Here is a 15,870-nt window from a genome sequence, read left to right as displayed (position 1 = left end):
TGGCGTCCCAAACATGTTGCTCTCCTTTAGAGAAAGATGCTGTCATCTCCAGCCCCCGAAATGCCCCTCTTCAAAGCAGGAGCTAGGTTCTGCTGCACCATGGGCCAAACAGACGACGGTTCCTACCGCCACCACCGCCACCAAACCACAGCATGGGTACACCGCAGTTTTGTGGCAGACAGAAATGTTCGTGCTTTGTGAGGCTGTAGTGGGTACGAAGCCACTTTATGGCTAGGTACAGACACAACTGTATTTTCTCTCTGGATCTGTGCAATGAATTTCTCGCTCCTCAGAGCTAAGTGCACATGAGAAAGCTATGAATCTCCAAAGTGTGCCTGGGGCTTGGACTTATTGTCTGCCTTTGAAAGGTGGCCAGTCTCTCTCTTGTTTATTTGGGTTTTTTTCATTTCCTTTCTCTTTTGAATACCTTTGGCAATGGGCAGTAGGCACAATGTTGAATCAGCAAATGTTTAACAGTAAATATATATATATATATATATAAGAAAGAGTCATATATATAAAAACACTTTTCTCTGCTCATTTTATTTCTTCTGGTTTCTGTAAGTGCAGCCAGGTCCCTGCAGTTCCTCAGTTTGAAAACTCAAGACAGAGTTAGTTTAAACCATTTTTGGAACATTGTGAACATTTTGAAATGTTTTTATACAACCCTATCTAGAAGACAGTATTTGTTTCTCTGGACAGCTCATTTTGTATCTTTAAATGAAATATAGTATTTACTAATCAGCTCTAGAGAAACCTTGACATGAAAAAAGTGGCATTTTTCTGTGCTTTCCAGTCAGTTCCCTATTGCTGAAGATTTTGGTTTTAACAATGTTCTTTTCAGTGCTTAATTGTATACTTGAACCTCGTCACAGTTCGAAGGATCCATTGATAAGCTTTGACAAAGGCATACAGGGGTCAGTGGAAAATAATTTTCCCCTGTGGCCCTCCACAGCAATAGGAGAAAGATTTGGGATATGAGGAGCTACAGCTGAGGATACGGCCCCTACCAGACAGCTAAGTTCCAGAGGCGGTGGAGATGTCCTCACTGAAATGCTTGGTACTCGCCCAGACACATTTACAGCAACTTTGTTGAAGGCAAACTCTGCTGCCTAAATTCTGGTCTTTGCACTAAGGAGACTTCCATTCTGCTGCACTAATCCAACTCACAGTCTGTATCAAGATGTGGCATGAGTATATTGCATGCTCACATGTAGTATAAAATGCCGATCCAATTTATTTCAAGCGATGGTCTGGGATCTCTCTCTTGGAAACTGTTAAAGGCAGCCATGGAAGCTGTTAAAAACACTTGATAGGCTTCAGGAAAAGTCTCAAGAAATCTCCTCTAAAGAACATTTTGATAAATTGGCATTTTTGCAGTCTTTCCACTAAAGAAAAATATGTATTTTTATAGATGTTCTTTGCTTTGCTGTTTTGCCTCTCCTTTTTCATGAGTGGAAAGAGGGGAAAACAAGGAGAAGTGAGGAAGAAGATAACCAGGTATGAGTTCACCTGCCATGCATTGCGTTGTGGAAATCTCTGACCATTTTACTGCACCTATGCTGTGGGGAGTTGTTTTTTTCCTAAAGAAAATCTTTTACTGGAAAAAGTTTTGAGTGACAATGTTGGACTTCGGTGAGGACGTTGGATGTTGGAGCCTCCTTATGTTGGACATCAGGAGAGCTAACTTAAAACCTTAAATACTTACCAAGTTAGTAGCTGTGTGCAGGATGGGAATGCCCTGGTGTCCTTCAGTGCTGGTTTGGGATGTGTTTAGTACAGAATATAGGGCCTGACTTTGGATGAGGTTGTGGTGCCATAAAGAAGGAGCAGCTCCCATGAATGTAATGGTGTCACAGGTGGATAGGGCACCAACTATAAGCGGAGCACTGGAAAACAGAAAGCGTTTTCCAGCACAGTGAATCCTCCTCCATGGATTTGCTGAGAATCAAAACCATCTGCAAACATGGTGAAAAGAGCCAAGCAGCCCCTGTCTAGGTCCTGGGCATCATGAGAAGGACACAGAGCAACCAGAGTACGGCCCATTGTTCTCCATTTTCTGGGATTGAATGTCTTGGTAAACCTCCTCCGACTGGGATTCCTATGTCACAAGTCATTAGAAAAGTTGAGGTCTATAAAAGCCATTGATTTTATTGTGCTTTTCAGATGAGGTACAAGGGGACAGTGGTAGTTCTGCAAAGCACAAGGTCTTTAGCCGGTGGAAATTTTCAGGTGTCCTTCAATTTCCACAGAGCCTCTGTGGCCACTCCGGGTGGAAACCGGACCTGCTTGGAGAGGGCTGGTTGGCATTTAGTTGCGAAGACCTCCGTGTCCTTGCCCTGGCGAATGGCCCAGATCTTGCTATTGTACCTTCAAAAACTGAGCTTTGCAAATAGCTTTTGATAAAAGATGAAAGGCCAGAGCTTGGCCCTGCTTACACTTATGTCACTTCTGGACCCTACAGGAGCTGGCCTAGATCTACAGCAACAGAAAATTGGTCCTGAGCAATTACACGAGGTATCTAACCAACCCCGAGCCTATGGCAGGGATCAGCATAGCCAGGGAAATGAATCTGCTTTTTATTTGGTTGATTTATTTACAGGTTTCTGCTTGCCTTTGGCTTGTCTACCATGAGCTGGTGGCAAGCAGAATATAGGTATGAAATGCTTTCTGTGTCGGTGGTTGGCTGTTTTTAGTCAAGGGGATGAGGAAAGGGCAAGGAGGAGAAAGGAAGAGAAAACATTCCTCAAATATACTGTGAAAAGGCCAGGGACACCGTTGGACGGGACGTAACCACAGCTGCACAAATGCCCTGAGTTTCATGGAGATGTGCTAGGGGTGGTTGTGAGCTTGTGCATTTACAACAAGCCCTTGTCCCTGTCCCAGCGTGTTTCAACTGAGAAATTAAAAAACAAGATAATAAAATGTAGAGACTCTACCAACAAAGTTGCTTAGTTTTTTTTTTTTCCTTTCCATTTTGTTCAGTTTGGGACTTTGAGCAGTGAAAACATCTCTTTTTAGCCAACTTCTTTTCAGTAACCAGCAGTAAATGTCTCAAGGATCTCAGTCCTGATGTGGCAGCCACAATTTGTTCGTCTCAAACAAGGAGTTTTAATTGAACTTTGAATAAAAACCCAAGAAACCATTACTGTTCTCAGTAGGTGATGAAGTACCTCTTTCTTGTAGATGGGGAGGTCTTTAAAAAGCCATTGATCTTGGTAATCACTTGTATTGGTGTGTACTGACCAGCATCGACAGCTCACGTAATTGTTAACAGTTAATTAACAGTTCACTTTTAATTGTCAGGAATAATTGTTGAATGCACATGGTATTTCCTTGTAACTCCTTTCATTCGCGCGCAACCTTTTCTCTCGGTGAGGTGGTCATGCTGCTGTACAGCTGACGGCTTCATTTGTACCTTTTCTGTCAACGATGCAGTTGCTGACTGCAAAATCCCCCAAGAGCCGCCCTTCCCGCTATCCCTGCAACCCCGGGAACAGAGCTTTCCTATTCCCGTTGGAAAACTCTGCAATACAGAGCATTATAGAGATAAAAATGGATTTTCAGTAGAGAAGACCCAAATCAGAAGGGGTGGTCCAAAGCTCTTTTGTCCCTGACTTTGAGGGATGTGAATAAATTGTCTCCAGCTTCAAGGGTAACCGTCGCCTTCACAAATTCTGCTCGACGTCAAACGTAATTGTGTCTAAACCAAGGTCATTCCTTCACAATTTGAGCACGCTGCAGCTGGCAGGAGGCTGGATGTCTGACAGCACGTCGTATCAATAGACACTGAAATCACAAGCACGGGTTTATGACCTTATTGCAGGATCTGGGAGTTGGAAAACATCTGGCTTGTCCCAGGAAAAGCTCTTTTCCAACTGGGCAGTATCTGGCTAAGGATGAGACATAGTGCTGGTGGCTGCTGGCAAAGCAGGCATCCTTTCGAGTCGGCTGCAGCCTGGCCTCTTGGCTCTGCCTTGCCTTTCCTTTACACCACGTAGAGAAGGATGAGGACTGGGGTCTTGTCTAATGTCCTGTGTGAGTAGGTCAGAGTCAGGCCCCAGGCAGGATAAAGAGCGTCCTCCCTAGAGAGCGACTCCTCTAGCTTGGAGGGAGGGATGAGTTTCTGGTGGCAAAGCTCAGCGCGAGACTCAGCCAGACTGGGGTGGCCCAGGGCCAGATCCTGCTCTGCGGTCACCAGCGTGGCCCTGCAGTTGCCCTCCTGAGGCTCTGAAACCCAGATCAGCCTGGCCAGGCTTCGGGCAGCGTCCCTCAGAGTCGCCTTCAGCAGCGCAGACGGGCAGAGCGGGAGTCCATCGTCCCCGTTCCCAATCCTGCCTCCCGTCCTATCTGCTTCCCAGGAAAAGGCCATTGCAGACCAATTAAAACAGCAACTTATTTTGATGTAAGTGTTTTCATTAGCCTTTTAACTTGACTGGGAAAGTTGGTCTCAAAGAAAAATGTACAGTTATCATTCAATTATGGTTAAATCAAGCCCCTTCAACGCACTTTATGAATAAGTGAAAACAAATCAATGCTGTTATTGCACTGTATCTCTATTGTGTATAATATTATACATTCATCTGTAAGAGTAATTTATTTTTATTACTGTAAATAAAACTGTTAAAGTGATTTGTCAAGCGGATATCCAAAAATAGGGGGACGGGGGGTTAAAATTAAAACATTTGAAGATCTGGGCTCCTGTCCCAGGTATGTGCCATCCTGTGCGTGTCTGTGTTTTTATTTCAGCTGAAGTGAGTCTAGTACAGGTTTCTGCTTTCCCTCACCCAGGGACTCTGTTTCCACTTGGATCGCGATGGGCTGGTCGAGGATAAGAACTGCTGGAGACATTGATTGTAGGGGTTGGGAAGGAACGGCTCCTGCCGCTCGGAGCCTCCAAGCACGAGGATGGAGACATTTCCATCAGCATGCCATCCTCTGCCCTCTGATTAGCCAGGCGGTCAGGGATTAAATACCCATGGGAATGAATTGATCTCTGAGAACTGGTTTCTCCAAAAGAAGGGTTATAGAGAGATCACAGCTTTCTGCTGCTTCTTCTGTGCCCTGGCCTCTAATAGAGAAGGGAGTATCACAGAGCTGATAACTCAGAGCAAAGGCAGCCAGCGAGGGCAAGCTGACAAAAAGCCAAACCCAAATCTACTTTAACCTCTTAAAATCTTTATTATTTTTTTTTTTAATTAGCACATGCATAAAGTGTCAACAGTTTGGGATTAAGATGACATTTTTTGAACAAATGTAGTTACAAGCGGTGCTTCAGATCGTTCCAGGTTTCCTCTCTACACTGTACAGAAGAAAGCTCGTGTTGCGACCGACGTAGTCCCTACCTTTCCATCATTGTGTCACGACAGGCAGAACCCACAACACTGGGGAGAAATACACTTGTTCACACGTAGCAACTGGGTACGGTAGATAGATACAAGCAGCAACATCTACTCACCTATTGACTAAGTGCACATGGCTAAAAGACCCCATTAGACAGTGAACATCTCCTTCTTTTTTAATGTCAACTATATAATAATGGAAATCAAGTTATGGCCTGTAATGGGTGACCCTCCCACGGGAGAGACACCCGTCTCCTGTCAGCTACTTCTATCAAACGGCAAGTCGAAGGAAATACAGGTAATTCTTCTGCCGGTATTAAAGGAATGAGACTTGAGCACTCCGGGAAGCCAACCGCAAGGTGCCACCAGGCTGGCACCTCTCTGTCCCCACCGTGCCACCCCTGCAGAGCTGGAGCCAACCTCCATAAGGACCGGCCCCAGCCCTGGCTCCAGGCTGTATGTATGATCAGCCGGTGCCAAAAGGGGGAAAAAAATTGCTTTTAAAATGCTCGGCTCAAGCTGGCTGCTCACAGGTGCTCTATTTTAGGAGGATCGGTTGCCCCAGTGCTCTGGGAGGTCTCCCTAGCTTGTAGCTGCTGAGTTTGGGTAGTGCAGAAGGGTTTTTGGGGTGTCTGAGGTGCTCCCAGCCCAGCCTGGGCTAGCCTTGATCCCCGGGCTGCTGGGTGCGGGGCACAGGAGGTGATCCTCGCTTGCCTTCAATGCCCCCCAAAATAATGCTCCTGCAGCACCCGGCCTCACCCGGAGTTGCTTGTGCTCCTACTCACTCCGAAGGCGATGGAAACCTGGCAGCGAGATGGCTCCTGTCCTGCCGCAGCAGCTGGCATTGCTCCGACGGCCCTGGGCTGGGGCAGGAGGAAGAGGAGGAGGAGGAGGAAGGGTCTCCAGCCCGAATGCTTGTCCACAGTGGCAGCAATGCACGTACCCTGGAGCAAAGCCACCAGCGTGTGCGTGTCCCACAGCGAAGCGGTGACAGGATTTGTCCCCTCCCTGCATGCCCACCATGTCGTCTCGGGGACTGTCCCCTTGCCAAAGGTGCAACGTTTGCACGTGCACCCGGAGACGTGCGGCTGCCAGAGCACGTTTCCCTTGGGTTGGCCAAGATCGGAGTAAAAGCTGTTCCCAAAACTCCCCCTGCGCAGCCGCGGGGGTAACAGCCTGTGCGCAAAGAAGGAGGAATCCCAGCGGATACCTCGGGGTCTGGGCAGGTCCAGGTTTCCACCCAGGTGAGGACAGGCCGAGCATCAGAAATGCTTGGAAATGTTCTGCCCTTCCCCAGCTCAACGAGCCCACCCTCAGCCCCGCGAAGCCCCATGAAGCCCCGTGCTCCTCGGCGATACAACAGGGACCTCCAGAAAAGGCACTTGTGTCAGTAAGGAGCTGCCCCACTGCTGCGGCCTCACTGCTCTCCCGACGGGAACACCGAAGCCGAGCCCCGCGCGTGGCACGGCACAGCCGAAAGCGGAGGGGACAAAAGCACCAGCAACGCTTTAGCATCAACCCAAACTCACGCCGGGGATATCCTGTGTCGGATTGCCCCGGCCAAGTCGAGCACCCCCCAAAATGAAGGAAGTCTATTAAGATGAGGAGCCATCAGCCCCGAAATGCTCCTGAAATGCATTTTGGAGAAAAAGGTTTCTTTCTGGTGGGTATTTTCTCCCTTTTTCCTAATCTGCTCTGATCTGAGATGAAAGGCACCACAAAGAGAGGCCCCTTTTGTGGAAAACTGGCCAGAACTAAGGGTAGACCTGAAACATCCCAGTAAAAAAATAATTTTGGTAAGGGTGATGGTTGATGCTCATAACAGTATGATTTTTGGAGACCTGGCAGGACTGTGCCAAAGATGCGCCCGCTGCCAGTGGGATATCAACAACTCCTCAACATACATCGAGCTCAGAGCCTACTTCATTTCTAATGCAAGATTTTTATGGTTGCTCATTTTTTTCATAGCAAGAAGTGACTTTCTAGGGAGTAAGTGTTCCCAGCTGAAGCATGAGGCATCCACAAGCACCAGTAACAGGTGAAAATCAATGGGATTTGAAACATTTGAGCTGGGGTGGGGCCATCAGGGACAAAAGCACCTCCTACGGTGGTACCTCCTTGTTGTACTGTGGGCTGGTGTGCTGCTTGCTCTGTTCTTAAATGCTGGTTTTTGAAAGCGGTTATGGTGATAATAGCTCCATTTTTTGGTGGCTAGCTGGGAAACAATGCTGGGTCTGACTTTGCCTCAAGGTCCAGGGGAAGGAGACAGAACACGTTTTCCTTCTGGAAATCACGTGTCAGTTGTTTGGGTTTTATTTGGGGTGGGGGGTGTTGTTTGGTTTTAGATTCCTCAACTGAGTTACCCTAAGTCAAAGGGTAACTTTTAAATTGTTCACCTTAATGTACCAGCATGGTTTATAGGCTGCAGTCTGTGGTCTATGAATGGTCTGGAGGAGCAGGTTGCTGGAGCTGCTGCCTTCTAACTATTGAAATACAGCAGTAACAGCTGTGCAGCCTGGTTTTCTGCAGTTAGTTCACATCCTTCCCTCTCAGGTCTTTATTCTGCAGTATGTTTTATCTTTATTGTGTTTGAGGGTCAACGCCAAAATCAGAAAAGGGCTAACAAAGATAAGGGAGAACACAAGCAGGCTGCCCTGGCTGATGGGCAATGCTTTGGGGCTGTAACGTGCCAGGATGGATCCACAAGTAGTGGTGCTGCAAGCCTGAAGGAGGGGATGAGGCAGAACTACAAACATGCCAGGTTTGAAGAGATGCCCAGTGAGCACCTCCACCATCCCCTGGCCCAACACAGGGTCACAGACAGTGCTCCTCTGATGTTTGCCTCCCTGCTTCTCAAAGCCTTCCCATGGTAGAGCCTCTGCGACCTGTTTCAGGGTTTCTCCATCCTTACTTTGAGAAAGCTTTCCCTGAGATCTGATTCAACTCCTTTCTGCCACAACTCGATCCCATGCCTTGCGCTTTAGTCCAACACATGCATGGAGAACAGGTTTATTCTCCTCGCTGCCCTTTGTGGCTTTGCACAGGGTTTTACCTACCTGAGGTTTTTCCTGTTCGGAGCAGTGGGAGCATAACCAACCGAAAATGCCAGGCTATTTTCTTTCTATTTTGTTTCCTCCTCTCTGTGTTCTTAATACTTTCTACACAGCTAAGTGCTAGAACTACTACTGGGCTGAAAGTCCCCCAGGGCCAACCCAGTCCCCTGGCATTGCTGCTGTGGGAGAGGTGTGCGGGGAAATGCTCGCTTCACACACACTTGGGTTCACAAGCCCCCAGACCCAATAGCCAACGGCAGATTTAAGCCTCCTAAAAGCAAAAGACTACAGAGGGACCTCTGGCTGCTGCTCTGGAAGGTGGCACCTGGGAGAAGCTCTCTATTAGGAGAGATGCCCATGGGAGGGCGAAGCATCGGTGATCTACCGTCATGTGCCATGGAGATGTCTGTGGCCTCAGGGCCCTGTACCAATGTAAGACAGACCTTAGTATTGATAATGTCAAATCAACATTGCCTTCAGGGGACACCGAGGACAAGCATGCCCGATCCAGGTCTTGCCTGGGGATTTCCTGCAGCAAGAGCCCTAGTGACAACACCAGGATGGCATTCTCCTTTGGAACATCGCAGTGTCCTCCTCCCACCCTGCCTGTGGGCATGGTATTGAAGGCTTTGGGGCAAACCCCTCACTGAAGTTCTTGACTGTGGTTTTTTCCTTCCCTCCCCTAGAAAAATACAGACACAATTCTCACCTGGAGAAAGTAGAGTTTGAGAGAGTGATCCTCAGCAACCTGGGGTTTGTTAAAGGAAGATCAGATTCACAAAAAAACACCCCCAACCTTTGACTCTCAAAGATTGAAATACTTCAGAGTCTAGGCTTGGGTATAAGTGCCTGAGGGAGGACAATTTCTATGAGCTTAGAGGCCATCGCATGAATTGCACGGGCAGCTCTAAGTGTCGGCAGGTAGCCGCAACGGTGCACCTGGGCATGTTTCTTATCACACGTGTGGTCATCCCAGAGGAGCACAGCTGTCTGGAGACTGGGAAAGGCCCACCCCAAGGGCACGGTGACCTACTCGGAGACAAAACCAGCATGTCCTGGCACTCCTGTACTTTGCTGAGGCACTTCTGCGTGGGGATAGCGGAGGGGCAGGAGAGCCCCACCGCTGGCATCAGCGGGGGGGATGCGGTCGTGGTGCTGGTCGTGGGGTCACCGAAGGAAGGGACAACAGTCCTCAAGGTGCTGCTGACCAGTTGAGGGTAAATTCATGGGTGAGTGAGCATTTGAGTCTTCTAAAGTGCAGTGCAGGTTATATGGTCTTTGCTGTAAACTGTAAACTCCTCAGGACAGAGTCCTTGCCCTTACTTGTATTTTTTATCTGTAAAGTGACATGCCACCCGAAAAATCCTTACCCCTAAATAACAACAACTACTACTACAGGAAAATAGGAATTGTGGTGAAAGGAACAGCCTACACTCCCCTTGCCAGCATCCCACGATGTGGAGCACTTCTCATGGCCCTCCATGGTCCATCCACAAGGAAATGGCATGGTGCTCCTGCCAGCCATGCACCTCCAGAAAGCACCCTCCAAAATACTACCTCCAGTGCTACAACCTGCCTCCCTCCAAGTGAAACTTCCATTTATCGTTCAAGCTGAGGTGTTAATTCAGGCTCTGTTCGCAGGGGAGTCTGCAAAGCTTCTGTTCAGGCTCTTGGGTGTCTTGAAAGGGAGATAAGATGGAAAAATTGGTGGGAGGAAATTTGAGGGCTCTTACATGAAGGGAGCTCTCTGGAGAAGCTGCGTTCAGCCTTATGTTTGTCACCAGAATAAAACCTTCCTGGGATAAAATAGCTGCAAAAGGATGCGATGCTTGCTCCTCCCTAGGTCTCTGCCCAGGGTGGAAAGTTAGAAACTACCCAATCCCTTCTTCCTCCAGGACACTGATCCTCTAAGAGCCACCAGTGTCAACAGCCAGCTCCAAAGTTCACTCAAAATCAAGGAGACACCTGAGGGTACAACACTGGAACATGAACGCTGCCAGACTTCCACCAACTTTCATGAAACTTAAGCGAGACCAGACTTCACGCCTGACGTAGCCCTCACAGGCAATGACTGGTGTACCATGGGCACGGTGGTCCCCATAATGTCCCTTTTCAGATGAATCAGAGGTGTCCTAAGAGGTTCCTGATGGACCTCAAGAACTATAGCCTTCCATTAATATCTCTAAGCAGAACCAAGCTGGCTTATTTACTCTTCCACTGACTCTGGCCCAATTCATTTGTACAGACGCAGGATATACTTCCCCCTGTTGGCAGTCTTATTTATTATTTTTAATCTCTGCCCGTAAACTGGCAAGTAGGAGAAAGCAGATAAAATAGAAAGAGGATCTCTCAGGAGATTGGTTGGGCTTGTTAAATGTTTGGCACTCTGTGATTATCTGTTGGCAATGAAATGCCACTGCTATATTTTAACATGGAACATGATACCTTAACGTACAGGAGAATCTCCTCAGCCCACTTCTGGTACACTTGAGAGAGGAGAAATTCAATCATCTGTGACCTGGATTGTATTTTTAATGGTTGCCAAGCTAGATAAAATATTTAAATATTCACTTTTATATCGGCCCACATGAGGATTTGAGCATTTCAGGTTGTGTAACTGGCCTACTTTTGGAAGAGTATATGGAAATTGGCACATATGTACAAAATATTGAGTACACAGTATATGGGTCAGACAGCCAGTGTTAATTAGTATGGCACAACCAATTCCAGCAGAGCTAACCCAGCCCAGACCAACCAAGGAGTTAGTGTCACTTGTGTCGGATTTCATAGGTCACCTGGGTAAAAAATAGATGAATGCACCTAAAATAAAGATGGTCGTCCTCAAATGTGGCTGAGTCCCTCAAGCAAAGGCACTGAGGATGTTGGCCTGCCAGCAGAGCTGGCCTTGCAGGAATGGCTGTATCATGAGATTGGGGCTCTCGATGCCACCATGGGCTTGCCTGCCTCGTGGCACTGCCAGGAGAGAGTTAGGAAGAGCAAGGTGTGCCACGACCAGACCAGAAATGGGTGTCTACAGCCCGCACTGACTATACAGGTTACTCCTCCACCAGCTACACGAGAAACCTGAGCAATGAGCTCCGACGTAGACATCTCACTGGGTAGAGGCGACCTGTGGATCAGCCCCATCCCTGGTATCGAGACAGCTTCAGTGGAGCTGAGGCAGTTGAGATCCCTGGAAGAGCTGGATCGTGATGTCTTCGAGCAATGGGCAATGCTGGGAGGTTGTGGTCCTGCCGACTTGCGTTGGAGTTGAGTGCGTGAAATGGGCTTGTGTTATCAGGGGCTGGGAATTTCCTCAAGCAGAATATAAAGGGGGAGGATGTGCTAGGATGGCCGAAGGGGAGAGAATGGTGTAAGAATGTAAAAGTGTGAGGAAATGGGGGTGAGCCTTGCTACCTGCACCCCTGAGGCTCCCAGATGTGCATCTGCTCTGCAGATGTGGCTTGTCCACAGGGCAGGCAAGGCTTGAGTTATGTGATTGTCGAGCGCTTTGCCATGCAAAGGCATCGATCCTGATAGTAGCACAGGTTGACTGACTGCTGCCAATCCCAAGCATAGCAAAGTTGCTGTGAGGTGACAGGGAAGTGGGAGGCTACAGGGACAGTCCTGACCTGCCACACACCGATGGTGTCCTACCGGAATTATCACAGTTTCATGCGATATGCACTAAGCAACTAGTGCACGGAAAGAAGGGACCCAGCCTTCTAGTGGCACTCTGCTCCTCTCCAGTTCCCAGCAGGATCAGCTCAGCTTTGCAGAACTGGGACAGTCACAGACCCGAGGGACGAGCCAGCCCCACGTGTCCCAGAGCCCCTTCCCTGCCGCCACGTGCTGGTGGGACTCCCTGGCTCTGCCCGAGCCCCAGCTGGGTCCCCGCAGCCGACTCTGCAGCCCTTCAACCACCGTAACAGGTAACAGCAGCTCCGACAGCCCTCTCTCTCACAAAGGCTTATGACACTTTCTAAATTATCCAGATAAACCCCATTTCTCTTCACATACAAACAGTATCGTGATCGCATCTATATTAATAACACTCCACAATAAATTCTACCAGGTGACTGCTTAAATGTTGCTCTGAATTTTTACAAGACTTTCTTCTGAACTTGCTCCAGACCAAACGCCAGCTGCCTTGCCAAGGAATGCCCGTCGTGGGTGGCTCTCTGCCTGGGTGGAGATGCCAGGCTTTGGCCAAAAGCTTTTGCAGCCGGTTCCCTGCATCTCAGAGAGTCCGCATCGGAAAGGAGAGCTCTCGGTGAGCACCAAGCATCAGGAATTTCCTGGTCACCTGCAGTACACCATGTCTCCCTGCCTCCTTTGGTCAACCCTGTTTCCTCAGGGGTTGCGGATGAGCTATTCCATGTGTCCTATTGCTCTGCTGCTTCTTGCTTGCCCTGCCCGCTCTGCCCTGCCCTGCCTGCCTGCAGCAGGAGTTCGGTGAAATGGGAGGCACGGATCCTCCCTGCCAGCTTCCCAGCGGGCTGACGTGGGAGCTGGGATTGATCCATACGGCTAATCCCATACTGCTGGGTCTTCCTCGCGTTGGGAGACACAGTCCCTTGACAGGCAGAGCGGGACGAGTGCCTGAGCGGGTTAAACGGCATCAGTGCTGCCGAGATGGAGAATTCTGGGGTTAAATCTGAGGATTTTATTGGCAATTCCTGCTCTGACAATCAGCCCTGCTGAAGTCAAGGGGAGCTTTCCCTAAGGAAAGGGGAGCCAAACGCAGGGATGTGGCCCATGGCAGGGCACCCCCTCAAACCCTTCCCCACCCACCCTTGCCCTCTCCCACATCCATGCTGCTCCTCTGTTCGAGCCCCCCACTCAACACCACAGCTCGCGGCCCAGATGTGGAGATGCAGGAAGTGTCACGTCCAAGGGACAAGAGGCCATTTTGTGTCAGTCAAGAGACGGGAGGGCTCCGGGGGATATTTCTCAGCAGCTGGGCAGGGGGTTCATCGCATCCCACCACAAAGGGTTTCTCACCAGGGGGAAAAGGAGCAGAGGCTCGGGGCATCGTTCAACACTAGCATTTCTCTGGGTGAATTTAAGGATCAGCCTTCGAGCCTTTTGGTCCCAGCCATATCCTCCCACCTCCTTTACAGGTCTGGTCGCTTCTAGATAGCCAAAATACTACTTTTGTAGCCATCACCTACACGGCTACTGGGAGAGCCGGGGAGGTGGGCTCAGAGCCCAGCTTCTCCCCAGAAGAGATGCAATGTGGGGACTCAGTTTTCCCCCATCCAGGGACTCGCGGTACATGGGAACGCAAGGGACAACTTTGCAACACCATGTCGGGCAAGTCCATGGCTGGTCCTGGCTCATTTTCTGCTGGTGGGGAACCTCTCCCAGCTCTCTGCAGGCTTTTACTCCTGACTGTGATATTTTCAGTATTCCCCACCCCTGTGCTCTGCCCTCCCATGCCTCCTCCCTTTGTAGCTACATCAAAAGCCTTTGATGAATCACGCTCTATTTTGATGAGCAAACTGGTATTTTGAGCACTGTGGTGGGGGCCCAGTTCTCCAGGCTCCCCCGTCAGTGCCTGCCCTGTGGGGTAAGGTAAGGGACAGGGCAGGATCAGGCCAGGGGGAAATTAGTGCCTGGGTCTGAGTTGATCTCAATTGTACGGGCGCAGTTTGTGGGGCTGCATAGAGTTTACTTCAAAGCAGCAGTTTGTCTAATTAATTTTTTCTTTCAAATAAGACTGAAATGATGTGGTGCTAAGGCCAGGGGGAGTTGGGCTTGGGGAAGCTCCCTGGACACCTCTGCTCCCTTGCCAGCAGCCCCTTTCCCCCCTGAGGACAGCACGCATTGCACCTTTCAAAGCCTAGACAAGTGCTGTGTCTCCCTGCCAGCTTCACAAGCCTTGCCCTCGCCCTTTTCTCCCAGAAAAACTGGTCCTAAGGATGGAAATGGGCTCAGGTCACCAACGCCTCGGTCTTCTCCAGGGAGCACCAGCACAACGGTGACCATCCCTACACGACTGCTGTAAAATGTGGTGCATCGCTCTATGGGGAAGGAGGCTCCTGCCCACACGCAGCCTTTGGAGCTGCCTGATTCTACGAATGCAGGCAGCAGAGCATCCCCAAACCCGGTGCCCGGCCGTCCCTGCGCGCCCACCGTGGCACCAGCTGTGCAAACAGGCTGCTTCTTCAGGAGCTTTTCGTTAACGTGTTTAACATTTAGGTGAAAAAGCACTACAGCCTCTGGGTTTTCCTTCTCCAGCAAAGCACGCTCAGGGCCAGTCTCTGGTCTCGCTCCAGGTGTAAATCTGGAGTAATCCTATTAACCTGCCTCCAGAGCATTTTTGAAGTCATTAAACGTGAAGGTGCTGCTAATTTCTGGTCTCACTGCCTCCGAGGCGTATCCTACCAGTGCTGCTGCTGCCCAAAGGGTTTTTGACATAGTGTAAAAGCAAAGCTCCTGAATGAGCGGGGCCGCCTGCGCTTGTTGGCATCGACGCTGGGGAAGGCGCCTATACACACCTGGGACGGAGCCGGGGAGCTCCGCGCCAGCCCAGCCCCGGGGCCCCTCAGTCCGACCACTCGTTATCGTCCAGCTCGGAGTCATCGTCGGACTCGCTGTACTCCACCGCGATCCGGCGGGACAGGATCGTCGCCACGTCATTGCCCACAGGCTCTTTTTTGGCCTCTTGTTCCCACTGCTCCTGGACTTTCCGGAGTTGGATTCCTGCAGTAGGAAAGGGGGGAAGGTTTTAGGGGCAATGTGTCCAGCACCCATGGGTGCACTCAATGTGCAGCATCCCCCCAGTTAAATGTATTGGCTGAAATGGGGTGGCTGCAGCCCCCTTGCAGGAGGATGCACACAAATACAAAGCTATATGAGATAATAATGAGATGCATGCAATTATAAAGCTATATAATAGAATAAAGCTCTTCCTCTGCTTCCATTCAACCTGAAGAGGTTGAACCTTCTCAAAGGTTAAATCTGCCATTCGATCTGAAGATTTGCAGGAAGGGAAATGCAAGAGACCTTCAGGCACGTCGTCTGCTACAGCCTGCAAGGAGGCCACGAGCACAAGAGCTGCCAGTCACCCCCGCGGGGCTCCATCCCACCTCCGGCAACGGGTTTCCCCCATCTCCCTCCCATTGCATTTCTTCCCCTCCCCATTTCCCACCTAGCTGCCACCAACTTCACCCATCACCTGGCCACCTGGGGCTCATCTTGCACTCAACGAAGCCCATGCCACCCAACTCTACGCCAAGAGGCATTTTGCCACTGTGGTGGCAGTGCTGGGGACCGGTCCCCCCCCTCCTTCCCGCTGCCGCTCACCCCTGCGGATGGCTGCCAGCAGGTCGCTCCGGGCATCGCTCATGGGCATCAGCGGGATCTGCGGCTTCCGAGGCTCCACAGCAGGGGCCGGCGGCGACGCCGAGTGTGCCGGCGAGGCGGCAACGGCGGGGGGTCCCGGCGGTGGCGGTGGAGGTGCCACCGGG

General features: G+C 50.1%; 1 protein-coding gene across 1 annotated transcript in view; it reads right to left on the bottom strand.

The window, feature by feature from the left end:
• Positions 1–14,945: 14,945 nt before the first annotated feature.
• Positions 14,946–15,870, bottom strand: part of LOC104832789 (wiskott-Aldrich syndrome protein family member 3-like) — a 4,773-nt gene continuing 3,848 nt past the window's right edge. The window contains exons 7-8 of the mRNA XM_010569153.1: positions 15,707–15,870; positions 14,946–15,103 (exon numbers count right to left, since the gene is read on the bottom strand). Coding sequence (XP_010567455.1) covers positions 14,946–15,103; positions 15,707–15,870 — 322 coding nt within the window. The remainder of the gene's footprint in view (positions 15,104–15,706) is intronic.

The sequence above is a fragment of the Haliaeetus leucocephalus genome, unplaced genomic scaffold, assembly GCF_000737465.1.
Source record: "Haliaeetus leucocephalus isolate CR32 unplaced genomic scaffold, Haliaeetus_leucocephalus-4.0 Scaffold262, whole genome shotgun sequence".
Lineage (NCBI taxonomy): Eukaryota > Metazoa > Chordata > Aves > Accipitriformes > Accipitridae > Haliaeetus > Haliaeetus leucocephalus.
Note: the sequence above shows the minus strand (reverse complement) of the source record. Positions and strands in the feature narration are given on the sequence as shown.